The sequence below is a fragment of the Adiantum capillus-veneris genome, chromosome 15 (genome assembly GCF_014529385.1).
Source record: "Adiantum capillus-veneris isolate H3 chromosome 15, ASM1452938v2, whole genome shotgun sequence".
Lineage (NCBI taxonomy): Eukaryota > Viridiplantae > Streptophyta > Polypodiopsida > Polypodiales > Pteridaceae > Adiantum > Adiantum capillus-veneris.
The window spans coordinates 31,164,003-31,190,723 of NC_140945.1; the positions used below are offsets into that span (position 1 = coordinate 31,164,003).

Below are 26,721 nucleotides of genomic sequence, written 5' to 3' on the forward strand. Positions count from 1 at the left end.
ATGATTGAAGGGGAGGACATTGCTAGCCTAATAAATAAGCTTAAGAGCATTGTCACGCAGCTCACTTACATCCAGGTTGAAGTACCAGAAGATGACAAAGTGGCCATACTATTAAGTGCACTTCCACCTTCTTATGACCACTTAGTCACAATTCTTGAAGAAAAAGAACCAGCACCACCACTCCAAGATGTCATCAACTCAATCCAAGCAGAAGAAAGAAAGCAAAGAGGTTCACTAACCTCATCAGGAGGAGTTTTTATTGCAACATCCTCAAAGGGAAGGCATTCGCCATCAACATCGACAAATGGAAGAAAGTGTTATGAATGTGGAAGAATGGGACACGTAGCAAAAGACTGCTACACAAACAAACCTTGCAACAAATGTGGTAGGAAGGGACACCCTCCTTCTCGATGCTACTCAAATGGAGGCAGTAACAGTGGAGAAAGCAGTAGCAGTAGAAGCAACGGCAGAAACAACAAAGGCAAGAGACCTGACAGAGGATCATCTCACATAGTAGAAGACAAAAAGGATGAAGACGAGAGCAACATTGTCTTTTATGAAGACCCATTTTTAAGATGCAGCCTTGTAGGGATCCATCAAAGTATGGATCCATCAAAGTTAGAGGTAATAAAATCATGGCCTAACCCAAGGAATCTACATGAGCTAAGAAGCTTTATTGATATGTGTGCATACTATAGACGCTTCATAGCAAAATTCTCTCAAGTAGCAGGACCACTACACGACTTAACAAAGAAGAACGTTAAGTTTGTATGGACTGCTAAGGAGCAAAATGCTTTTGAAAAACTCAAAGAGAAGCTTACTTCCCAACCAGTCCTCGTGCTTCCGGATCTCTCAAAGCCATTTGAGGTCCAATGTGATGCTTGTGGTGATTGCCTTGGAGCGGTTTTGCTTCAAGAAGGGCATGCCATAGCATATGAGAGCCGAAGGCTCAATAGTGATGAACCAGTCTTGGGCATTTATGAGAAAGAGCTTTTAGCTGTTCTACATGCCCTAGACACATGGAAGCACTACCTATTGGGGACTCCATTTACCCTACGAACCGACCACCAAAGTCTCAAGTATTTCATGACGCAAACCAAGCTTTCCGACAAACAAATGAGGTGGGCAAATTTTCTTTCGCAATTTAATTTCCATATTGCTCACATAGCTGGTAAGCACAATCAAGTTGCCGATGCACTTTCACGACGACCAAAAGTTAATGCGGTGTCTATAGCTACTCACAATGATCTATCCTCTATGATAGATGAGTATGCTACTGACCCTGATTTTAGAGACATAATGTCAGCCCTTGCTTTGGGGAAGAAAGAGGAACCATTCACCTTGCAGGATGGTTATCTTCTCCACGGCAATAGGCTATGTGTTACCCATTCCCTTCGTGAGAAGGTTATGTATGAATCCCATGCTCCTCCATATGCAGGGCATAGAGGTATTCAACCTACTCTCCGAGGAGTAGAGACGTATTTCTATTGGCCTACCATGAAAGTAGACATACAAGCGTATGTTTCAAAATGTGTAGTATGCCAAAAGACCAAGTATGATAGAGGGAAGCAACCTGGATTACTCCAGCCATTGCCTATTCCAAATTCACCATGGGAGAGTATATCCATGGATTTCATCTTTGGATTACCCAAGTCTATCCATGGGAATACATGAATATGGACAATAGTCGACAGGTTTAGCAAGCAAGCACATTTTATTCCTGTCAAAAAGACTATTAAGGCACATCAAATGGCAACTCTCTTCATATCTCAGATTTTCAAGCACCATGGATTACCCACATCCATCGTGTCAGATAGAGATCCTAGAATGACCAGTAATTTCTGGAAAGGACTCTTTGAAAATCTAGGAACAAGATTGAATTTCTCTTCGGCCTATCACCCACAAACGGATGGCCAAAGTGAGATAGCCAATCTTACGATACTCGATCTACTTAAGACTTATGTTACCGAAGTAGATCAACGCTCACAATGGGAATTGTATTTACCTCTAGTAGAGTATGCCTACAATAATACTGTCCACACTTCTACGGGGAAAGCACCTTTCGAGATCATAGAGGGAAGACCTAAAAGTCCCTTGCTACTCAAAGTACATGGGAAGATCTTCGCCGCTGATGAGTATAGCCGTGACCTACAAGAATCTTTTCAAAAGATTAGGGAGGCTATAGCCATCTCTCAACAAAGGCAAAAAGTTGTTGCTGATAAGCACAGAAGAGCCTTAATGTTCAAAGAAAATGATTGGGTCTTACTCAAGTTTCCTAAGGCTCGATTAAGGCAAACGACGGGCAAAAATCCTACGGGCCATCAAAAGTATTATGCTAAACTAGCAAAAAGATACTATGGTCCTTTCCAAATCTTGAAGCCCATCAATGAGACGGCTTATCAACTCAAGTTGCCCAACCATTGGCTTATACACAATGCCTTTCATGTAAGCCTACTTAAGCCCTACAAAGGAGAGCCACCAACTGAACCAATTATTGAAGACCCTCCCGAAGTTGAAGACCAAGAAGAGGTGCTACAACCCGAAGCTGTCCTTCGGCATGAAGACAAGGTACTACGACATGGTAAGATAATCCGACGGTATCTTATTAAGTTCAAAAATTATCCTTTTGAAGATGCTAGATGGATGCAAGGAGTACAACTTAAGGATAGTATGAACCTTGTCAATGCTTACAATGCTACATTAGAGTAAGCAAATGTACAAATTTCTTTTAAATGACTCATGTTTTTGTCTTATAAGACTAGTCCTCTTTTTAATTGTGCACAAATTTAACTAGTATGCATGCTTAGAATCATGTTTGTGATGACGACGTCTCTCAAACACCAAGTAGAATTTGTCATTCTACTTTGGGAAAATGAAATGGACTAAAGAGCAGACATGCTTGCGGCAGCTATGTCTCCCAAGCACCAAATGGATTAGTCATCCATCTTGGAAAGATGTCGTAGGGTAAAAAAGGGATCCTCTACCCGCTAAGTACAATTGACTAATGACTAAGGCTTTATCTCTTCTACCTCATAGTCGAGGACGACTATGATTTCAAGAGAGAGGTAATGTCATAAAATCTAATATCTAACCAACCCAAATGATTTTCTCATATTAAATTGATCACTTAATGTGGGAGAATAAACGGGAACAAGTGTTAAGATATAGATATGTGCTTATAGATCTATCTCAACACGGGGCCAATAGTAAAGGGGCCCAAATGGGAGATGGTTTATCAAGAGCAGGCTAACCAATGGAGCATAAGACCTTAGGGTTAGCTTCATTGAAGACCTCCAATAATGTGTGTAAAAGTCCTTTGACCTTAGGTAAGCTAGGGCTGAGCTTGAGGTGGGAACCCGGCCCAAACTCGAGGTGCTTGTCGTGCTTGAGGTGCTTGATTAAGATGCTTGAGATGCTTGACTGGCTCCATCCTTGAGGTGCTTGACTTGGTGCATGATTAAGGTGCTTGAGGTGCCTTGAGAAGCTTGCCTGAGATGCTTGTGGGAACACCCCCTACTTCAAGTGCTTAGTCATGCTTGTTGACTAAGGGGCTTGCTCATCCAAAGTCAAAAAGATCCCTACAAGGAGGGGGGCGAGCCTACAAGGGGGGGGGATGAGAGAGAACACACACACACACACACACACACACAAGGGAAGCCGCAACTTGAAGAGGCAGCAAGGACACTTGTCAAAGGGGCAGTAAGGACACTGAAACCTATTGGTTGGCCACCCAAGGGGTCCAATGATAATAAAGGATATTTAATTAATTGATTTTGCATTTATCAAGTCCTCTCTCTCAAAGGGGAAAGGGGGACACTTGTCCCAAGGCTATCCCTGTTGCTTGTAATGGCTCCTGCTTGTGATTGGCTAGGCCTGGAGGGGTCCAATGAGCTTCAAGCATGAGCTACAAGGGGGGGTCGACCCAAGCAAGCTAGGGGGGTGCTTAGGGGGTATACTCACCCACACACACTCACAAACACTCTCATTGTGTACTATGCAAAGTGCAAGAGCTCCCTCTCTTTTTCCAAGCAAGTAGAGGTTGAGAGCCTACACCAACACTCTTGGCTATGGAGTGCAAATCCATCCAAGAGCCATGCTTCAATGCTTGAGCTTGCCATCTATTTCTTCTTCATTACTATGCTATTATGTATGCTAGCACAAGAGTTATGATAAGTGAGGAACTAGCTCTTTCTCGTATGAAATGTTTCTTCTTCCTCTTCCCTACCCTCATTCCCTGCTAGCTCTCTCCACCTTCGAAGGTGTTTGAGGTCTTGGGACTGAGGCTTGGTATTGTTAAAGCTTTCTTCAAGTTTAGGTTATGCTATGATGGTGATGCATGAAGCTTTCCATCTTCATTGCTTCACCTAGGTCACAAGGAACACAAAGAATGTATTGTAACAAGTCTCTCTTTATGGGAGAAATCATAGTACAAATGCCTATTGGAGGGGGGACCGGCTCCACATAAATCCGGTCCTCAACTGTTGTCATGTTCTCTAAATTCTCTCTCTTGCAAAAGTATTGTCTATGCCAAGTTAACTAATTGCTATGATTATGTTGCTATCTTCAATTATGTCAACCCGCTATGCTCACAAAATCATTTCTTGAAAGTACTCTCATTAAATTCCGCTACTCTCAAATTGAATAGGCAAATTCCATTACACTCCACTTCATACCTTTAGCTGGCCGCCCCAAACTCCCACATTGACCCTTGATAATCACTGGTCACATAGTCGGCTGCTTTGCATGTTTGGCTCCATGCACTTTAAAGTATTCTTTCTCGGCAAGATCCATCGCCATTGGTCGGCCAATGAGAAGAATCCCAGATATCGGTGGCCCTTGGGTAAAAGAACCCCGTTGAGAGCACTCCGACATTCATAAGTTTTGAGCTGCACTCACTTGCAATAGCTCTCAATGGACATGTTGTAGCATACATACCCTGGCAAGTAGAGCGTCCTACAGACATTCGATCAAAATCCCATATCATAAACTCCATAGCACCTGCATACCTGATATAAGCATTTCCTCCTGTCCCCTATGATAGGAAGAAACAATTGCAGTTTTCACTAGCAAGTGTTCCATCTCGGTGTACCTTTCTCTTAGCTCCATCAAATACCTGCCCAATGTCCCTGTCACTTGCCTGCAAACTGCCATGTCTGGGCTTCTTGCACTTCCATAGGTCGACACAGTTTGGCTACACCAACGTGGCCATGGAGGATATGCGGGTTGGATTGTATGACGATCGTGGGTTCGTTGATATCCAGGAATTAAAAGCTCTCCTCCATCGATGCCAACTTAACTACGCTCATGCAGCTAGTTAACAATTTCATAATACAGATTGCCAAGGATCGGTCTCACGAAAACCCATTGTGGCCAATAAAGGGACTAATGGCAGACCACCACCGTTTGAATCTCTTCTGGTAGGGCACAAGAACCACAAAACTTCATCATGGATGAAGGACTTAAAAGCCGCCAGTGTATAGAGGTGAAGATAAGGAGAGGATATAAAGATTTGATGAATACTTTTTTGCACTACCATCATCTCTGTGCAACTCTAGATGTATTCCCCTCTCCAAAATACGAGTTTAGAACTTAAAGACAAGGCCTACAAATGGTGGATGTTACTAAATTCGGACAAAAAAACCTACAACCTGGATGTGAGTCCAAGTTGTGTTCCAAAAGGAGGTCCTTCTTAGTAATAAATATGACATAAATTGGCAAGCTTGGGATGAGTGATTTGCCATATTTATCGTTATCAAGAAGTGATCCTCAAGCTAGATAACCTTAATGTGTTTGAGGAGCCACTAATGAGCAAGCTGAGGGTATGGTAATATAAGAATGGAATAAGCTTGCTTTTAGAGCTAGTGGCAACCCGAAGAAGGGTAGGTGTATAGATAGGGTTTTATATTTGCTTCATTGGCCACTTGGGGCTTGGCAGGCGGTCGACCAATGGTTGTGAGTGTTAAAAAAAGAGCATCACTTGATTTTATCAAAGTGTGAATGCAAGGATTTTTGTTGTGGAGCAGCGTGCAAGGGACAAAATGTGGCACCACGAAAAGAGTTGGGGGAGATGGTGACCGCCACGGTCGTCAATTGCAAGTGCAGTAGAGTTGAAAAAGACTCCACACAATAGGGCAAACTAGTTGCTACCGATCTTGCAGGGGTTGGCTAAAGTCGAACTCACACTACGTATGTGTGAAGGCATTAGTTCCCATGACCGTTGTCGACGAGCCAGTTCCTAGAATCCTCATCTTTTTGATGATGCAACAACCCAAGATTTCTCAATGTTGTTTAGCCATGCAACATCCTCTTGAGCCCTTCAAAAACTCCTTCAAGGCACTTTGATGCCGAGTTGGAATCACTGCTTAGCCAATCTTCTACAAAATCTACTTCTTCTCGTGTCCTCACACATCTGCCTTCACAAATCCAAGAAAATCTACTAATTGCTTGAATTAAATACAAGAAATACCCAATTTTGAATTATGATAAGCGTAATCTGTTCGACAAATTATCGACTAATTATTGATGGAACTTCCATTTGCAGATCTATTATTGCCAATTCAAAAATCCTCCTTCAAATTTGAAATAAAATGCCAATTACCTTGAACCTGAGGCTTCAATACCACTAACGGGAGGACAGGAGAACGAATGCTTAATCTATTCAATTTACTCACACACATACACATGAAAGCTCTCACCATCTCTCCCAAACCAAGTTCACACAATGATGGGTCCTTATTGGGAGTACATTAATATGATAAATCTAAAGCATGGATATTGTTTGAGGAAATGATTTGGTTTGGGATGTTAAATCTGGGACAAAATAGATTATTAGATGGAAGAGTTTTAATAATATATGTTTATCTCTCTTAATAATTGTCATAAAATCTAATACCTAACCAACCCAAATGATTTTCTCATATTAAATTGATCATTTAATATGGGTAATAAACGGGAACAAGGGTTAGAATATAGACATGTGCTTACGGATCTATCTCAACACGGGGCCAATGGTAAAGGGGTCCAAATGAGAGATGGTCTATCAAATAGCAAGGCTAGCTAATGGGGCTTAAAAAACCTTAGGGTTAGCTTCATTAAAGACCTCCGATGGTTAACGTTAAAAGTCCTTTGACCTTAGGCAAGCTAGGACTGAGCTTGAGGTGGGAACCCAACCTAAGCTTGAAGTGCTTGTTGTGCTTGCTGACTAAGGTGCTTGAGGTGCTTGTCGTGCTTCATGACTAAGGTGCTTGAGGTGCTTGTCATGCTTGATGACTAAGGTGCTTGAGGTGCTTGTCATGCTTGATGAGGAAGGTGCTAGAGAAGCTTCCCATGCATGGGGGGTAAGTTGCTTGAGTCAAAAAGAGACCCTACAAACGAGGGGGAAAGCCCCAAAGTTTGGGGAATCTTTGACTTAACCTCCCACTCACCCAAAGAGCACCCCCTTTTCTCAAGGGGCACATGGACACATTTCAGACTCTCCCTATAGTCACATGGTGTGCTTGAATGTTATTGGTTGGGCTAAAGAGGGGTCCAATGAGCTTCTAGTTCTATTCAACAAATATCTAGATATTTTCAGGCTCTCTCTCTCAAAGGGATAAGGAGGACACTTGTCCAAATACTACCCATGTGCTTGAAATGCATGTTGCATGTGATTGGCTAGGAGGAGTCGAGGGGTTCAATAAGATTGAAGCTTGAGCAAAAAGGGGGGGGGCTTGCCCAAAGCAAGCAAGGGGTATGCCTGGGGGGTATACACCTCTCATAAACTCACTTTTTTGAAACATTCTCACTTGGTGAAAGTAGAGGAACTCCACCTCCTTCTCCAAGCTTGTTGAGAAGTGAGAGCCTACACCAACACTCTTGGCTATGGAATGCAAATCCAACCAAGAGCCATGCTTCAATGCTTAATCTTGCCATCTTCTCCATTTCTATTACTATGCTATTATGTATGCTAGCAAGAAGAGTGATGATAAGTGAGGAACTATTTCTTTCTCCTATGGAATGTTTCTTCTTCCTCTTCCCTATCCTCATTCCCTGCTAGCTCTCTCCACCTTTGAAGGTGTTTGAGGCCTTGGGACTGAGGCTTGGGATAGTTCATGCTTTCTACAAAGTTTATGTTATGCATGAAGCTTTCCATCTTCAGTGCATGAAGCTTTCCATCTTTAGTGCATCACCTAGGCCCACAAGGAACACAGATTGTATTGTACCAAGTCTCTCTTGATGGGAGAAACTATAATACAAATGCCTATTGGAGGATGGACTGGCTCCGTATGAATCCGGTCCTCAAGTGTTGTCATGTTCTCTAAACTCTCTCTCTTGCAAAAGTATTGTTCATGCCAAGTTAACTAAGGACCGTGTTCATGTTGCTGCAATCAATTAAGTTCACCCGCTATGCTCACAAACTAATCTCACAAAAGTGCTTTATCTAATTCCCTAATTTCACTACTCTCAAAGTTCATAGGCCATTTCCTTCACATTGGTATCAAAGCATTTGGTTTCTTTTTTCTTGCTTAAGAAGAGAGGTCCTTAAGTAGCCTATTAATGGTTGATTTTGTTAATTATATTAGGGTAAGTGGGACTGGGATCTATTATCGGTTTTGTTGAGCCCACTATGTGGGATATGGTGCACACCTCAAGAGCTTTGGTCTTAATAATGGAGTCTTTTAGACTTGCCTACGGCTTTACCATTTGTCATAATAACTAATATCTGATTCTCCTAAATGATTTTCTCATGTTAAACTGATCATTTAATATGGGGAAGTACTAGGGAAGAAAAAGCAAGAATATTGGTTAAGCTGGCAGACCGGCCACATTAGGAATCCAAAGGGGGGTCCATCAACAAAAGAGCAATGTGTAACAATGGGCTTCAAAAACCCTAAGGTTCAGCTCATTAAGACTTCCAAAATGCTAAGGTTCCAAAATTCAAAGGTTATGTCCAATGGTCCAACCCTAGGGAAAATTGGATGCTTTGTAGGTGCCAAAAAGTCTTTGCAAGCTCCTACATAGGAGGGGGCGAGCCTTTTAGTAGGGGGCAAAATGTGGCAGCACCAAAAGAGTTGGGGGAGATGGTGACCACCATGGTTGTGAGTTGCAGATGTAGTAGAGTTGAAAAAGACTCCACACAATAGGGCAAACTAGTTGCGACCGATCTTGCAAGGGTTGGTTGAAGTCGACCTCACACTACGTATGTGTGAAGGCGTTAGTTCCCATGACCGTTGTCGACGAGCCGATTCCTAGAATCTTCATCTTTTTGGTGATGCAACAACCCAAGCTCTCTCAATGTTGTTCAACCATGCAACATCCTCTTGAGCCCTTCAAAAACTCCTTCAAGGCACTTTGATGCCAAGTCGGAATCACCGCTTAGCCAACCTTCTACAAAATCTACTTCTTCTCGTGTTCTTGCACATTCGTCTTCACAAATCCAAGAAAATTTATGAATTAAATGCAAGAAATACCCAATTTTGAATTATGATAAGCGTACTCTGTTGGACAAATTATCGATTAATCATCGATGGAACTTCGATTAGCAGACCTACTATTGCCAATTCAAAATTCCTCCTTAAAATTTGAAATCAAATGCCAATTACCTTGAACCTGAGGCTTTGATACCACTGATGGGAGAACCTAATCTATTCAATTTACTCACACATACACATACACATGAAAGCTCTCACCATCTCTCCCAAAACCAAGTTCACACAATGATGGGTATTTTGACCTCCTTACTAGGAGTACTCAAATATGATAAATCTAAAGCATGGATATTGTTTGAGGAAATGATGGGTTGGCATGTTAAATCTGATACAAAATAGACCATTAGATGGAAGATTCTTTTAATAATATATGTTTATCTCTCTTAATACTTGTCATAAAATCTAACCCAAATGATTTTCTCATATTAAACTGATCATTTAATATGGGATAATAAATGGGAAAAAGGGTTAGAATATAGACATCTGCTTACGGATCTATCTCAACACGGGGCCAATGGTAAAGGGGTCCAAATGAGAGATGGTTTGTCAAAGAGCAAGGCTAGCTAATGGAGCTTAAAAGACCATAGGGTTAGCTTCATTAAAGACCTCCAATGGTTAGTGTTAAAGTAATTTGACCTTAGGCAAGCTAGGGATGAGCTTGAGGTGGGAACGCGACCTAAGCTTGAACTGCTTGTCGTGGTTACTGACTAAGGTGCTTGAGGTGCTTGTCGTGCTTGATGACTAAGGTGCTTGAGGTGCTTGATGTCTAAGGTGCTTGAGGTGCTTGTCATGCTTGATGAGGAAGGTGCTTGAGAAGCTTCCCATGCATGGGGTGCTTGAGTCAAAACAAGACCCTACAAAGGAGGGGGAAAGCCCCAAAGTTAGGGGAATTTTTGACTTAACCTCCCACTCACCCAAAGGGCACCCCCTTTTCTCACGAGGCATAGGGACACATGTCAGACTCTCCCTATGCTTAGCCACATGGTGTGCTTGAATGCTATTGGCTAGGCTAAAGAGGGGTCCAATGAGCTTCTAGTTCTATTCAACAAATATCTAGATATTTTCAAGCTCTCTCTCTCAAAGGGATAAGGAGGACACTTGTCCAAAGACTACCCATGTGCTTGAAATGCGTGTTGCATGTTGTGTGTTTAGTGTTAGTCATCGCCCAAGAAGCCCTCGTGGCCTTTCAATCATAGTAGAGAAGGGACGACAGGAACCATGGCTTTGCATGTACGATGAGATGTCATCGGATCAATCGCTTTTGACAAGTCATTGATTTGATTTTGAGACCACTCCAACTGCGGGATACACGTGGCCGTGGAGGATATGTGAGTTGAGGAAAGTGATGGATTGCATGACGACCACGGGTTCGTTGATATCCAGAAATTGAAATCTCTCCTCCATCGATGCCAACTTAACTACGCTCATGGAGAATTTCATAATACAGATTGCCAAGAATCGATCTCACAAAAACCCATTGTGGCCAATCAAGGGACTAATGGCAGACCACCACCATTTGAATCTCTTCTGGTAGGCATGAGAACCACAAAACGTCATCATGGATGAAGGACTCAAAAGCCGCCAATGTATAGAGGTGAAGACAAAGAGAGGATATAAAGATGTGATGAATACTGTTTTGTACTACCATCATCTCTATGCAACTCTAGATGTATTCCACTCTCTGAAACCGAGTTTAGAACTTAAAGACAAGGCCTACAAGTGGTGGATGTTACTGAATTCGGACAAAAAAACCTACAACCTGGATGTGAGTCCAAGTTATGTTCCAAAAGGAGGTCCTTCTTAGTAATAAATATGACATAAATTGGCAAGCTTGGGATGAGTGCTTCTCCATATTTATTGTTATCAAGAAGTGATCCTCAAGCTAGATAACCTTAATGCGTTTGAGGAGCCACTAATGAGCAAGCTGAGGGTATGGTAATATAAGAATGGAAATAAGCTTCTTTTAGAGTTAGTGGCAACCCGAAGAAGGGTAGGTGTATAGATAGGGTTTTATATTTGCTTCATTGGCCACTTGGGCCTTGGTAGGTGGCCAACCAATGGTCATGAGTGTTAAAAAAAGAGCATCACTTGATTTTATCAAAGTGTGAATGCAAGTATTTTGCTGTGGAGCAGCGTGCAAGGGACAAAATGTGGCAGCACCAAAAGAGTTGGGGGAGATTGTGACTGCCACCATGAGTGTCAGTTGTTGCAGATGTAGTAGAGTTGAAAAAGACTCCACACAATAGGGCAAACTAGTTGCTACCAATCTTGCAGCGATCTCACACTACGTATGTGTGAAGGCGTTAGTTCCCATGATCGTTGACGACGAGCTGATTTCTAGAATCTTCATCTTTTTGGTGATGCAACAACCCAAGCTTTCTCAATGTTGTCCAAACATGCAACATCCTCTTGAGCCCTTCAAAAACTCCTTCAAGGCACTTTGATGCCGAGTCGGAATCACCGCTTAGCCAATCTTCTACAAAGTCTACTTCTTCTCATGTCCTCGCACATCTGTCTTCACAAATCCAAGAAAATTTAGCAATTGCTTTCAAATAAATGCACGAAATACCCAATTTTGAATTATGATAAGCGTACTCTGTTGGAAAAATTATGGATAATTATCGATGGAACTTCAATCTGCAGATCTACTATCTGATGAGAATAGATACTACACTTGATCTTAGCCAAAAGGCCAAGAAAGGTATGAGCTCCCCATAGTGCCCCCTATGGATTTTATACATGCCCCGCCTTGCGCCTTGCCTTGTGGGATGATTGCTTCTCAGGTAGCACTTCTATTCTTTGCACGGCCGTGTTTACACTATGTTCGTGATGCCATTATAACCACGCAAGTCTATAGAACTCTCGACTAGCCCCGCCTCCGCCTCCCGCCTTGCCCTTTGTGTGTGATTTGGATTTCTAGTCTAAGGTACATGAATCGTGATCCAACTTCTTTTATAGAATTAGAACAAACTTATCAAACATATTCCTTAATGTATGTGGCAACTAACTCCATCAACACACGATGATATTGATTAGATTTTCCCTATTTCCTAGCACATCTTAAGAAAATATGGTTTTGCCTAAAGTTTTCTACGATTTTGGTAGTTTAGATTGGTGGTGTTTTGTCAACTTAACCTACTCTTAAGAACTTTATTGACAAAATGCAGTAAAATGAGCAAAACTTGAAAAAATGGCTGATGGGGGTGGAATGCACAACACTCTAAAAGCTATGAGAAATTGGAGATTGAACTGCTTTGTTTTACTTTCAATCACAACACTAGAGAGCGTGCTACTAAATGAAAGTGCAAGCTAGTCCTCAACTCCTAAACTCTATCAAGTGACAAAACCATGTTTCTGCTACCTAGTGAATTGGAATGGTTTTTAAGGTTTAGAAGAACACTAGTACAACTACAAGATCACTTGACCATCACAAGATCGAATCCCGATAGTGGTGCCAATGTTAGTAAATCGCCACAATGGATGTTTATAGCATACGTATTGGGCACTAAGTCACACAATGTCAATACTTAGGGAAGTGATCTAGATCGAACACAGAGATGCATTGAGTTTGTCCAAACTTCACAGAGTGCACCTATGTAGAAAGATGCACAAGAGCAGCCACAAATCAATAATCAACAATTGGTCTCGTCAGGCATAGTCAATCCTCAGATCGACTAATCACTCGATACTTTGAAGGTTTCTCGGGTAAACGAGCTCAAAACGCTACAAAATTCTAGGAGACTATAGAAAAGGGCTAATAGAACACATCCTAACATTGAAAATTTGATTCTAAGAGGTACACAAATTGCAATTCATTGACAACTAGGCCAACAAAAGTGAATAGAAGTGGTCTAACATCACCTCCTAATGTCTAGGAAAATGGCAGTGAATACACTCAAATGAAAGAGCAATGTATTTGATCAATAGCAATCCCTGTGCTAAATAGCATCTCTTGTATGGTCCTTAGTATAACACAAATGGTATTCAAGTGGCTCATCAAAAGTAGATGAAAAGGGTGTTTGATGTGCATGTCCCTGCCCAATATTTTTCTACAAACATCCTTCTTATTGGGAGAAACATATGACTCAAATTGCCAAAATGAATAAACTAGCTCCTTCAAATCCTCAAATATAGAACTATAATGTTGTTGCTTCTAGCATGCTGCTAATGAGAATAATCCAGAACCATGATCTGAGGTGGCTTGAACGTTGGACCTTGCCCAACACAAGGATGGCTTTCAGACCTACATGACCCTTGCCACCTTACCTATTGGGTTTTAAGCCTATTCTTACCCATGTGGGAAGCTCGCCTATCACAAACTAATAAAGACCACCCTTTAGTCTAGAGTTTTGCATGCTAAAAGGGGTAGTTAGCCAATTTACTTTAATTCTGTATATATGTAAATGGCTTTCAATAATCATAACATAGCATGCAAGTTTGGTCAATCTCTCTCTCTCTCTCTCTCTCTCTTTTGGGAATTGGTTTATATTTACATTATGATATGAAGTCTCTCTCTCTCTCTCTCTCTCTCTCTCTCTCTCTCTCTCTCTCTCTCTCTCTCTCTCCCTCTCCTAGCTTGCATCAGGTGGCACCCACCATAGCCCCGCCGTGTACCTAACAATGATATTAGAGCACAAGGAGGTCCCTGCTATGGCATTTTGAACATTGGTGTTTTTGTGGCACAAACTAAGTCAATGGCAATCTACTCTATGCAAGCATGGCATTTTGAAATGTCGTCCGATGGTGGGAAATTGGTAAGTGATGCTTGCAGTAGATGTAACACACAAGCATTTTAAAATGCTACCCTTGACAACGCTTGCACAAAGGTCGATCGATGATGCTAATTAGTAGTCCTACACCAATGTTCCAAAATGCTTGCTATAGAATGGCACTAGAGGAGGGATACGAGCTTGTAGCTTTTCAAAACATTGTGTAGGGGTGGTTGCAAATACAATATTGTAAGATTTTCACTCGAGGGATTCACCATGGAAAACTTACCTTACCGCATAAGTGCATGGGAGGGGGGTTTTTCACAAGTTACATAAGCGTATAAGTTAGGGGCAAGCGCCCAATAATTTATCTCCCAAGTTTAAAAATAAGGGAGGGGATATCACATTTATGGGTGGGAAGGGGGGGGGGGGGGGGGGGGGGGGGGGGGGGGGGGGGGGGGCGGAGGGGGGAGTGACCCGAGCTGATTACTTGTAACGGTTGGCCACCGGTGTGCACTAGAACTCAGACGAATTTTGGGGAAGTTTTTTATCAGCTCACACATTAAATTTTACATCAAGCAGGTCATAGATAAGGACTGATTTGGAGCAGGTCTAGGGTTGATTTATACCGGCTTTGGATGGGTCAAAATTGGACAAGTAGTCAGAGTGCAGGTTGATCGCGTACATAATTTGAAAGTCAAACTAAGACACATTGAGGGTACATCTAGTTATCAATAGAAATGGTTCCTTAGTACGTTGCCAGTCACTATGCTACACACTCTTTGACTACCTTTACTCAGTTAGATCATGTGAGAAATGGTTCCTTAGTATGTTGCCAGTCACTATGCTACACACTCTTTGACTACCTTTACTCAGTTAGATCATGTGAGACCTAAATTTTATATGTAAGATAGGGGTATGATATTTTTCTTCATTAATTGTCGTATAAGCATATAAAGGGGGGTCATATTCCCTAATATGAGTCATATATAGGGGTTTTATCAAAGTTGTCCGCTCGCAATGGCGTTCCATTTTGTATATAGGGTTAATCCCTCGGGGATTTTTAGCATTTCAAAATACAGTGAGTCAGCGAACCACTGGTCAATAGCCAAGCTTTTCCAACACTATCAAAATGCTATCTAGCAAAGGCAAAGCAGAGGTATTGAAGGGGCCCAAGAAGCGACGATTTCAGGCAAAGCCATAAGTCAACAATTTTAAAGGCTCGTGTGCCATTATGCTTGGTAAAGCTAGAGCCACTTGGTGGACAAACAATCTCAAAAGGTGACTTCTATCTTGGAGTAGCTATAAAGAGCATTCAATTTATCAAAAGTCCTCCGCATGAAGGTGTAGTGCTCATCAATATTCATCGTCATCAGGTTCTTTGAAGATTCAAATATGGCATCCAAAATCAACATTTGATGGATCTGGTTTTCACTCACACATGGCAAATCAAAGTTAAGGGATATCTAATGCAAAAAGACCTATGGAGTCTTGTCAAGCCTTTTTCAACAGACAAAGTGGATGCAAAGGCTGTAATTACTAGATCTTTATTGTCGAACAATAGAGGAAAGATGAGCATGAACTTGGTATTATTTTGACCTTTCTAGAAGCTGACTTTATTCAGTATCTATATGATATTACATCTTCAAGTGATGCTTGGATAGAATTAGAAAATATAGTAGGGCTAGCTAACAAGTTAAAGAGCATTAGAACCCAGCTAGTGTATAATGAAGCTCTAGTACCTGCAGAAGATCTTATTGTGCTATTTTACTGCATAGCTTACCTGTTGAGCTTTGTCAACTTGTGATTGTCTTAAAGGAGAAATATCCTCTACCTTCTTTGGATGGTATTGTTAATTGTTTCCAACCAGTTCAATTGGACCTTGTAGAACTGGTGCCATTCAAGCTAAAGTAAGTCCTCTCTTGATCTATTTTTAATTAGTCCTATCATAATTTGTGGGCTTGAAAGAGTAAGTGGATGTAGTGTAAATGCAATATCATTTAGCTCAAAGTGTTGCCTCAATGTATTGACCTTAATCTCCTACACACGATTCTCAAGTAGTAGCACGAGTTTGAGGGAAATATTTGGACCATAGATGGTGATATGCCAGCTCATTTCCTGTTGGGGCACAGCTACGCAGGTTGCCACTGTAGAGTTGCCATGGCTAGGACAAGTAGAGAAACGAGAACGAGAGAGAGGAGAAGGAGCTCGACACAACTGAGAAGCAACTAAAAAAGAACATGCTATAATTGATTATAGAAGCCTTACAATATAAATAACTTTGGACCTTGCAAACTGCATGATGCATGGAGAAAACCCAATAGGAGTTGATGATGATTTGCCAGATGCATATCTTTCCAACATAGAAATGGTTCCAAGATGGAGCGAGGATGTAATTCCTTTGCTGACTATCGGGTCATTGAATATGACAAGACAACCATCTACCATTGCACCATCCAGATCATTGGTAATGTTGGCAGGCAAGCTATACAAACAGGGATCGGATCAAATCCTTAGGCTTTGTGTTGAATCAAGTGAACGGGAATTGTACCTAAACCAAGCTCATGTACAAACAACGGGGATTCACAATGGGCATGCACAGATGTATCAAAGATTGATGAGAATGGGTGTGTATTGGCCAAAAATGCGACATAGTGTTCATATGCATATCACATCTTGCGTTAGATGCACGCTTCAAAAGCCAATAGAGCACGCGACTCTATTCAGATTATATGTAGCACCCCGATGGAGTAACTACATTGTTGAATACCTCACCACCAGGATACTGCCTGAAGGGATGAGTAGATCACGTATCAAAACGATCACGAAAGAGGCAGAAAACTATGTACTAATTGAGGACACTCTTTACAAGAGGGGAAAAGACAATCAATTAAGAATGTGCGCGACTAAAGAGGAATACATTCCTATCTTAGAGCAAGCACACGGCGGACAAGCTGGTGGACATTTCTCAGCTGACAAAACGACCAAAGCAATTCTTATTGCAGGCATATGGTGGCCTACACTATTCATGGACGCTGAAGAGTTTGTGAAACGATGCAACAATTTCCAGAAAACAAAAATTCCTAGAGCACGAGATGATATGCCCTTAAGGCCAATGATGGGGGCAAGAGTGTTTGCGAAATGGGGAATAGACTTTGTAGGACCGATAGCGCCTCCGGGATATAAAATGCACGCTTAATACATTATTGTGGCAACAGATTATCTAACAAAATGGGTGGAAGCTAAAGCAACAACCAGAAATGATGCAAAAATGATAGCACAGTTTTTGTATGAGAACATTTTCACCAGATATGGCTTACCAATTGAGCTAGTGAGCGATAGAGGAACTCCCTTCATCAATGAGGTGATTGAATTCCTATTGGATGAATTCATGGTAATTCACAGGAAGTCCGCTCCCTATCACCCACAAGCGAACGGCCAAGCAAAAAGTACGAATAAGATTTTGGTGACAATTCTCACCAAAATTGTTGGCGAATCGAGAGCTGTTGACTGGGATCAAAAGCTGCATTCAGCTTTATGGGCATATAGAGTAGCTTACAAAACGTCGATCGGAACGACTCCGTTCAACATGGTTTATGGAATTCAAGCGATTTTACCACTTGAATTCCTTATCCCCATGCTTCGGGTCGCTAAACAATTAGAATGGATGGGCCATGAATTATCCAATCAGGTAGATGTCCTGGTAAAACTGGATGAAACTAGATTGAGAGCCGTTGCATCAATCTACGCGCAAAAACGAAACATGAAATCATTCTTTGATCAACATGTTATTAGCAAGGAATTTGCTACTAGGGATTACTTCTTAATGTATACCCTGAAACAACATTCCCGGAAACTCAAAAAGCGAGGCAATGGACCCTATGTGATTCATGACATATCATCTAGCGGTGCCATTAAACTTGCAACATTAGAGGGAGAGGAAATTCCTAACTAGATTAGTGGTTGCAGACTAAAGAAATACAACATACTACTAACCACAGAGATGCTTGCCAAAATACACGCTGCGAAGGAGTGCAAGAACAAAGTCAAGGAGACAAAAGCTCAAGCACAGAAGGAGGCCAAAGTCGGGATTTTAAAACGAAAACAAACCTTACAACAACAAAGACTTCCTCAACCAACAGATATGACTCAAATTCCTTTGTCCATAATTCAAATTGATGAGCAATGGGAAACAGGAATCGATGTTCACATCAGTGTCAGACTTTCGCATGGCAGATATCAACGAGCATTGATTGACACAAGAGCAAGAGTAAATGTGGTCAATTTCTCCACTTACATGATGCTTATAGATGAACCCCTCGTGCAATCCACACGTAATCTACAAGCCACAAACGGTGCAACAATGTCAACATTGGGGATAGTAAACTTACCAATCAATATTGATGGAAATAGTTGTCCTCATCAATTTTTCGTAATGAAAGACGGAGAAATCAGAGAATCAATATGCTTGGGAGTTCCATGGATAAGAACGTACAATGCAGTCTCACTGAATGGTCAGAACATGTGTTAATGTACACATACGACTCTAACGTGTACATGACTCCATTCGCCAAAACAGATCACTCGTGGCCGAGTATCCCCATCGACAAAAAGCAACCGGCTAATCAGCCAAAAACACCACAAAAGGTTATTTGGAAAGTATGGATAAAGAAAGATTGATGACCAACAAACCGAGCAAGATATGGCTACCTAATGACAAACTCCAGACGGGATCAACATCATCTCAAAGACCTTTAGAAGTTACTCGAAAGTGGAAATGGCAACCAAAATTGGAGAAAACTAAAGATTCGGCGGACAGAGCTCGAAAGGAAACCCAAAACTCAAAACAAGAAGCCTGAACCTCCAAAATGGCACTGGAAACCTGTGAAAACTAAAGCAAAATCTATAAAGATGCAACAAACCACATACAAATGGGTTCCAAAAATAGTTGCCATCACAACACCAACAATCAGGGAAAGGGCAATTCAACTGCAAGCTCTTCTGTTCCATACACAATTACCCTCGCCATCAAAAGCCACTGAAAACTACATTCAGTCCCCGCATCTTGCACAGCACCTTGTTACCCAACGCATTGTCTCAAACATTAGAATAGGGCCACATTACAAGGCCATGCATAGACACAGATTCCAACACCCATGCACATGCACACAACCTTCGTCCGGGACGACTCAGACAAGGAAGGGGGGAGTAATTGATGAATCTAACAACAGTCAGGGCCATTAAGGGGTCTAACGTGTATATATGTACATAATGTGTGTGTTTTTTCATTATTTAGAGTTCAATTTCGAAAATATTCGATCAAAACCTAGCATTTTTAGCGTTTTTGTATCATCCGACCATCATAATAATGAGCTGTAATGACAAAATCCGGAGCATTGGGATGCTTCTAGAGAAATATATGCTTAGGGGTGAGTATAATAATTATGGCTAATTTTTGCCAGTTAATAAGTATTTTCAATTTATTCTGTTTGATTTTTGTTAATAAAACATCAAACATAAAAAAAATCTCACTCACAAGTGTCGGAATCAAGTTCTGGAAGCAAACGCCGAAGTATCATGATAAGGTTATCAAGCATGGAAGATATGAAGCTAATCTGAAGATGTCAAATTTCAGCCTTAATGATCATGACTACATTTCGCCAAAATCGCATCAAATGGTCATACGACGCCGGAATGACAAGCGGTTCGACCCACAGGTGGTATGCAGATTATATCGGCATCAAAGGTGAGGAAAATTAGCCCTGTGTCACGAAAATCTCGGGAAGATATAGGCCAGGTAGGCCAAATTCTAGCTCATTGTTCATTTTTACATTTTGAGAGAGAAGGAGAGAGTTTCTTGACCTAGAGCGAGCTGCCATGTTTCTACCCCATACGAACGGTCGGAGCCAGCATTTCACACCAGATTTCACAGGTATGTTCCTTATCAAGTACAGATCAAGTCTATTACGCATGCAAGCACAAATCATTGCACAAATGGGCGAAGGGATCAAATCAAAGTCGGATCGGGTCAAAGAGGTCAAGGGCCCTTAGAGGCATCCAAACAAAACTTTTTTCAGGCACAGAACACATCAATGTGCTCCCCACAAGGCCAGGAACAAAGCCATATGGTCAAATCACAATTTGGTGGTGGTACACCGATCGCGATCGGTGTACCTCACTGACAAAATTTGGGACAGAACATGCAAAACACCACCCCTTAGCCTCGCCTACCATCTGCTGGTGTCAAAATTTATTTTTGCCTCTATGGTACGATCGCGATCGGTGCCCCCAGATGCAGGTTTTGCAACTTTTAATTTGGCCCAGGCTTGGAACTCAATTAAAAGTACACTCTCTTGAATTTTCAAGGAAAATGCACAAATTTTGCTCATGGAATGGGCCTAATTTGTCAAACACAACCGAAAAGGGAAAATTTGACCTACAACTACCAAAATCCGGTTAAAAATAATGATGGATGGTTTGAAAGGTACACTTGTCCGACTAAGAGTCAGAACAGTTGTAGAAAACCTTGAATGGATCTCAGAATCTCCTACAAGTACAGATATAGTCATTTCAGTCTCGAATGATCACACAAAGATGGAATTGGAGCCGAGAGCCAATGCCAAAGACCTAAAGGTCACTTAGGGATGCTCAAGCATCACATGGATATCCAAGGAATGCCTGAAAAATGCACAAATCTGGAAAACCTCATAAGACAGGGTATAAAGTGCATGATCAAGTCAAAATCAGACAATGGAGTAGGCTGATGGTAGCAGAACCTCATGGAAGCAGTGGGAGCTCTAAAACTAACTTCAACTAACTCCAGGATCCAACCAAATTTCATCAGGAAAACCCAATATGGTTAGACTTAGTAAAATATGGTCAAACAATGGAAAATTGCTCTAATTTGTTCATTTTAAGTCCAAACTTGGAAATAAATCATCAGTGGGCTAGGCAGGCATATGGGTTCATGACCATCTAGTTTTCACCAAAAAAAGGCCCAGAACACCGATCGCGATCGGTGTACCTTAGCATCAAATTTTGACCAAAACCTATCAGATCCCTTGTATACATCTTGTTCAAGTCACCAACCAAGTTTCAAGCCATTTGGACATCAAAAAATCATAAAAAGACAAAGTCTGGTCCAAAACTCCCTTGTAACCCAGAATTGGGACCTGTAAACTCAAAGGTGGTTCAAATGAAACACAGAGTGGACCAAAATGACCCTCCAACTATCAGCAACCCACTCATGTGATCAAATCTAATTTTGGCCTCTGTACTACGATCGCGATCGGTGTACCTCAGCTCCAGAATTGACTCAGATTTTAATTAGTCATAGCTCTAGTCTTCCTAAGTCCCACTGGTGAAATATGGACAAGAATGGATGAAATGTGTTCAAGTTATGATCAGTTTTAACTTTTTGAACTGTTTTTTACTAAAAGTCTAAATGCGATTGATTGCGAAGGAAAAATCCCGACAGCTTGTAATTCTCCTGACACAGAATGCCTCGCCAAAAGAAAGAAAGGCAGTGGATAGCAGCACCATATGAAGTGGAGGAGCTCGCTACAAATGAAAAGGTTCACATCTCGGATGAAATACTTGCTCAAATCCCTGTCCACATATTCATCTCGAAGTTTAAGGATGTTGATGGTGACTTGGTAAAGACAGCTATTATGCCACGAGAGATATGGAACCTCCACCGAAGGCTAGAGGTAATAGAGGTAGTGCGAGCTGTACACTTGGAGCAATTTTTCAGATTACAGCCATCGAGAACAGATTACATGAGGGCCCACGAGCTCATGAGCTCGATACAATATGATGGGCAGGCAATGCTCACGGACAAGGATGGATCGAAGGTGAAAGTAAAGATCACGAAAGAAATCATCAAACAACGAAGCTTTGCATTTCCTCCCAGGGAAACACGATTTGCTGGCGAAGACAAAGTCACTGGATAATGAGAAGGCATTCGTCAAAGCAAAGGGAAACAAATACAAATACAGTGACATGATATACAGAGAGCTGGAATTGCCGATGAGATTGATCTCTCAGCATTTCAGAGTACAAAAGCCTCCTCGCTACACAGAGCCAATTCTGCACATTGTCGTGGTTATGGCTCTAGCGATAGCCGAAAATAGAACCATTCGCTGCGACTATGGTTCTTACATTTTGGAAAACCTGATCGAAGCAAATTTGAAAAGCTCAGCAAAAAACAAAAGCTACATGAACGCAGAGCCGATGCTAACCAGAATAGCATACCAGGCTTTGGGAATGATCGAAGATTTGCTAGCTGCTACGAGTTCTCAAACATCCCTGATCCAGAAAGCAAAGCTGGTTGCTCATTCCGTAAGGACGACCCCTGGCGCGACATCATCGCACTCAGCAAAGGCCACAAACAAAAGCTAGAGTGATGAAGAAAAAACGAAGATAGATGATGAAGGAAAATCTCAAGAGTCTAAAGACAAAGGGCCATTAGAGTTTGAAGAAAGCGAGGAGGAAGACTCCACAAAGCCGCTCGAGAGAAAAAGAAGGGAGAGAAGTGCAGTACCGCAGTCGGACCTGCTAAAAGCATATACGGAAGCTCAAAAAAGAGTCGAGGAAGAAGAACCAAGTTACGGGCTGACAGACAGGCTAGAGCGGCTGCACAAACACAATAAAGAAGATTTGAAAGGGAAAGGCAAGAAAGAATAGAAAATGCAACTCGCATACGCGCGGAGAAGCAAAGGTTAGAAGCAGAGCAAAAGGTCACGGAAGTGGATATTTCTTCGCAGTCCACTGAAGGAACGAAGGAGAAAGACGCGGCTGATGAAACAAACCAGGCAGAGCAGCTAAAGAAGATCCAAAGAGAAAGGAATGTGGAAGTGCAAAGGGCGGCGGATCTCACTCGCCAAAGAATCATCAGGATTCTAAAGAAAATAAAAGCGGAAGCATTTGCTTCGCAACAAGGGGAAGAGACTTCCAAAAGGAGGCATGTACGAGAAGAATCAAGCCCACCTCCTCCCTCGCCCAAATCACCTCCTCCCTCGCCTAAAAAATCGCCTTCTCCCTCGCCAAAATCTCCTCCTCCTCCCCCTTCTCCATCGAACAAAAAACAGCCAACTCCTCTTCCTTCAACCTCACAAAAGGAGTTTATACCTCCTACAGAAGCAATCAGATACCACGAAGCCTGCCAAGCAGTGGCTGGTTTTGATTACAAATAGACTCTAAGGGAATTAGAATGACAATTCCAGTGTCAGCACGTGGTGCTGAGTGAAAAGGAAAGGTAGGTACAGGAGGCCCAACAAAAGCAAGCATCTGGGCAAGAGGAGTTAGAAAGCCTGAGGGCACAACTAGAACGCACAACGGAGGAAAGAGACCTTGAGCAACAGCACGCTCAGTCTCTGATCAAAGACTTGGTGGACGTCAGGACAGACTTGACCACCAAAGAAAAGGAGCGCCAAGAATTGATGGCAAGAGTACAGAAAGCAACGGAGCAGCTTGCCTACAAGAGCGCAAGATTTTAGAGACTTAGCAGTTCATACAATACTGTCAAAGGCACTCTGACAACTTTGATGACGAATCAGGAATCTGTTGGGGCATTGGTCTCCACATCTGACGATGCCACAACAGTGAACACTATAGCAGCACTAAAAGCGGAGCTAGAGTAAGAAAAGCTTCAAAGACAACTGCTTGTATCAGGAATGGTGGCCCGGACGGCAGAAAATGAGCTAAAGCTAAAAGATCTGGAGCAGCAATTAGCTCAAACAAACACCGAATTACAGACTCAGAAGCAGATCGGTGACACGTTGCTAAAGGAAAAAGAAGATCTGCTTTTTCAACAACAAATCAAAGCAGACAAAGCCCAGAGTCAACCACAATTGTTGCCCGGACAACAAGTGCAAGATTTGCGTGGAACATCACACCAAGGGCAACAGGAGCCTGAATTTGAAGGGCCAGATCTGGATATAAGAGATGAGCTCAATGAGAGCATTCAAAACATGCCAAAGGGGCCAGCAAAGGAGTACATGCTCTATGAAAAGAAGATAATGGAGTCAGCAGCCCTGGCCTACTTACAGCCAGAAGAGCAGGTGGAAGGATTTGGCCATGAGTACCTCCTGTTTCCTCTGCTATGCCATGAAGCAATACTGTGGAAAGAAAAGATGCGGCCAGCCCTGCCACGAAACAAAGATGGGGGTTACGAAGGCATTGCACTAACAGTGGAAGAAGCTCAGATGCTTGTTGATGACCACCCAAAGTGGAGGCAGAAGTGGTTGGACAAACGGCCACAGGATCTAACCAATTACCACAATGCTCCTCAACATATACAAATAGATCCCACTTTCTGCCCAGTCCCTAGAAGACGCACATGGAAAGACTTTGCCACATGGAAAGGGTCAAGGCCGCAAAAACTGAATTACCCGGTCTTGACACCGCAGCAACCCCCTACAGTAGCCTACATGGTCAACACACTGAATTCGACAGTCACATTGCTGCGAGATGTCCCCGACTTGGCGTGTCAAATGCTAGTAAAAATATCCCGGATGATCGTCACCTGCATCCAGGTGTTTAAAGACACTGAAGGCGACGATCATTCGTGGAATCTGTTCTTGGAAGGACACAGAGGCATCTGCTGGAATCTATAGGATTCGCTACCACGACACATTTTCACAGGATTCTTCGAAATTGACTCACGGATTTTTCATCCCATGGTGAAGGACCTCAAGGCACGGTACGTAGCATACCAACACACGTTATCTGAAAATCCATTCAGACAGCATCAAGAAGCCCTGGAAGCTGTCCTTCGAACAAGAAGTTTTTCAATGACACTTGCTTCATTGGAGCCACATCAACGGCCAAAGCACTAAACATGCACGAGGGCGTGCAAGGATAAGGAAGGGGGGAGTGTTTGGCGGACGAAGCAACAAGCGTCCGTTTCCAGAGAAGGATCATATTTTTCTGAGAAACCATTGTAAAATTCTTTTGTAAGGAAGCATCTTTAAACCGAGAATTTGTCAAAGGATTTATGATTATTCTTATGGGAGTAATTGTATATTAGAGAGCCAGTTAGAAGTTTAGGAGCTTATGGTCGGACAAGCCATTTGTAAAGACCTAATCTATAAAGGTCATTTTTTGTAAGTTTGGAAGGATCTTTTTGATGGAAAACTCAGAAGACAGCGTACGTTTGAGAGCTCCTTCTTGTTCAAACTTGTAATCTTCGCCATTGTGGCTATGGTAATCCAAATTCAGATTTGTTTATTGCATTGTGTTCCTCGCATCTTGCTCTTCCATTCAAGTGTAATCATTTAAGATTCGGTGTAGGTTTTCAACTATGAGTTTGAGGCCTTAAATCGTTGTTTTGAGTGTCTATATGCGTGTTTTATGCTGTTTTGACCCTAGGAGGGGCTTTAGGGACCCTAAAACGACCCATTAGGATCATCTGTTCGCTGTTTTTGCTGGCTTTGGGACGAACGATCGCGATCTTTGTACCTCTCCAGAATGCTGTGACAGTGATAGGATATGTTCCTGATAATCCCCTGTACTTTCCCTTCAAGTTTCGTGCGATTCCGATATGATTTGCATGGTAAACGGGCGTGATGACTGTAGAGCTGTGTAGGAGGGCATAGGCAGATTACTTGGCGGTAATGCGTTTGATTTGCTTGTAGAGTTAGTAGTTGCATCTCTTCGAGTTCACTTCATTAGGAATGACACCCTAGTGATTTTCCATGCCTCATCCGAGTCGCTTCCCCTGTATTGATAAATATGTTGATGCTTGCGAGCTATGCTATGGACGTCCGTCGCGGCGACCCGCAAACAAACTCGTTCATCTTCAAAGTTTTATAGGTGGGTGGTAAGTATCACTCCATCACAGCGGCCTTGATGTCCTTCCATGACTGGGAAGATCCCTTGATATCCAAGTCCCTGCAATGTTGCTTCCACCATATCTTGGCATCGCAAGACAAGCGGAACATCGCAAGCATGGTTTGCTTCACGGGTTGGGTTCCCGCAGCTTTGAAATAGTCGTCCATTGCTTCCATCCATACTTCCGCATCTCTCTCCACATTAACCCCTTCGCCTTTAAAGGTTGGAGGCTGATCTTGCTTAAGGAGAAGCTTTTTCTCTTGAACGGAGGTATATAGCGCAATAGACGGTATCTATCCAATGGTATAAAACTCATTACTATAGCACTCTTCTCAAATGAACCTAGGCTTTTCCATACTCAAGAATAAATTTAACTTCTTGGGCTTAATCAGCCTACTTAATCTGTACAGCTATCACAAAGGATTTAACCATTTCACCATTAGTTTAAATTCCATTGAATACATCCAAAATTGTCCGATAAATAATGGTAAAAACTTTACTCGAGAGCTTTGATCCATACTTATAACTTGATGTGCATCAACAGGCTACCTACCCGCAGCACTAGTCGCACCAACGACTTCTCAAAAAGCATCATGTGGAGCCCACTGAATCCCAACAAGCTCAATGAGTAAAACTCTATAACATCACTCAGGAGACAATCCACTAGAAAAATCCAATGTCATTATTCTGGGAAACATCATGCTCAAGCTTTG

At 42.1% G+C, this 26,721-nt stretch overlaps 1 protein-coding gene and 1 pseudogene across 1 annotated transcript; one reads left to right on the top strand and one right to left on the bottom strand.

The window, feature by feature from the left end:
* Positions 1 to 23,817, top strand: LOC147440467 (uncharacterized). Its single transcript, XM_086483303.1, has 4 exons — positions 1 to 624; positions 22,942 to 23,142; positions 23,443 to 23,625; positions 23,734 to 23,817. The coding sequence occupies exons 1-4, from the start codon at positions 1 to 3 to the stop codon at positions 23,815 to 23,817; spliced, it is 1,092 nt and encodes a 363-aa protein (XP_086339429.1).
* Positions 12,019 to 12,172, bottom strand: LOC147440468 (U2 spliceosomal RNA; annotated as a pseudogene).
* Positions 23,818 to 26,721: the final 2,904 nt, after the last annotated feature.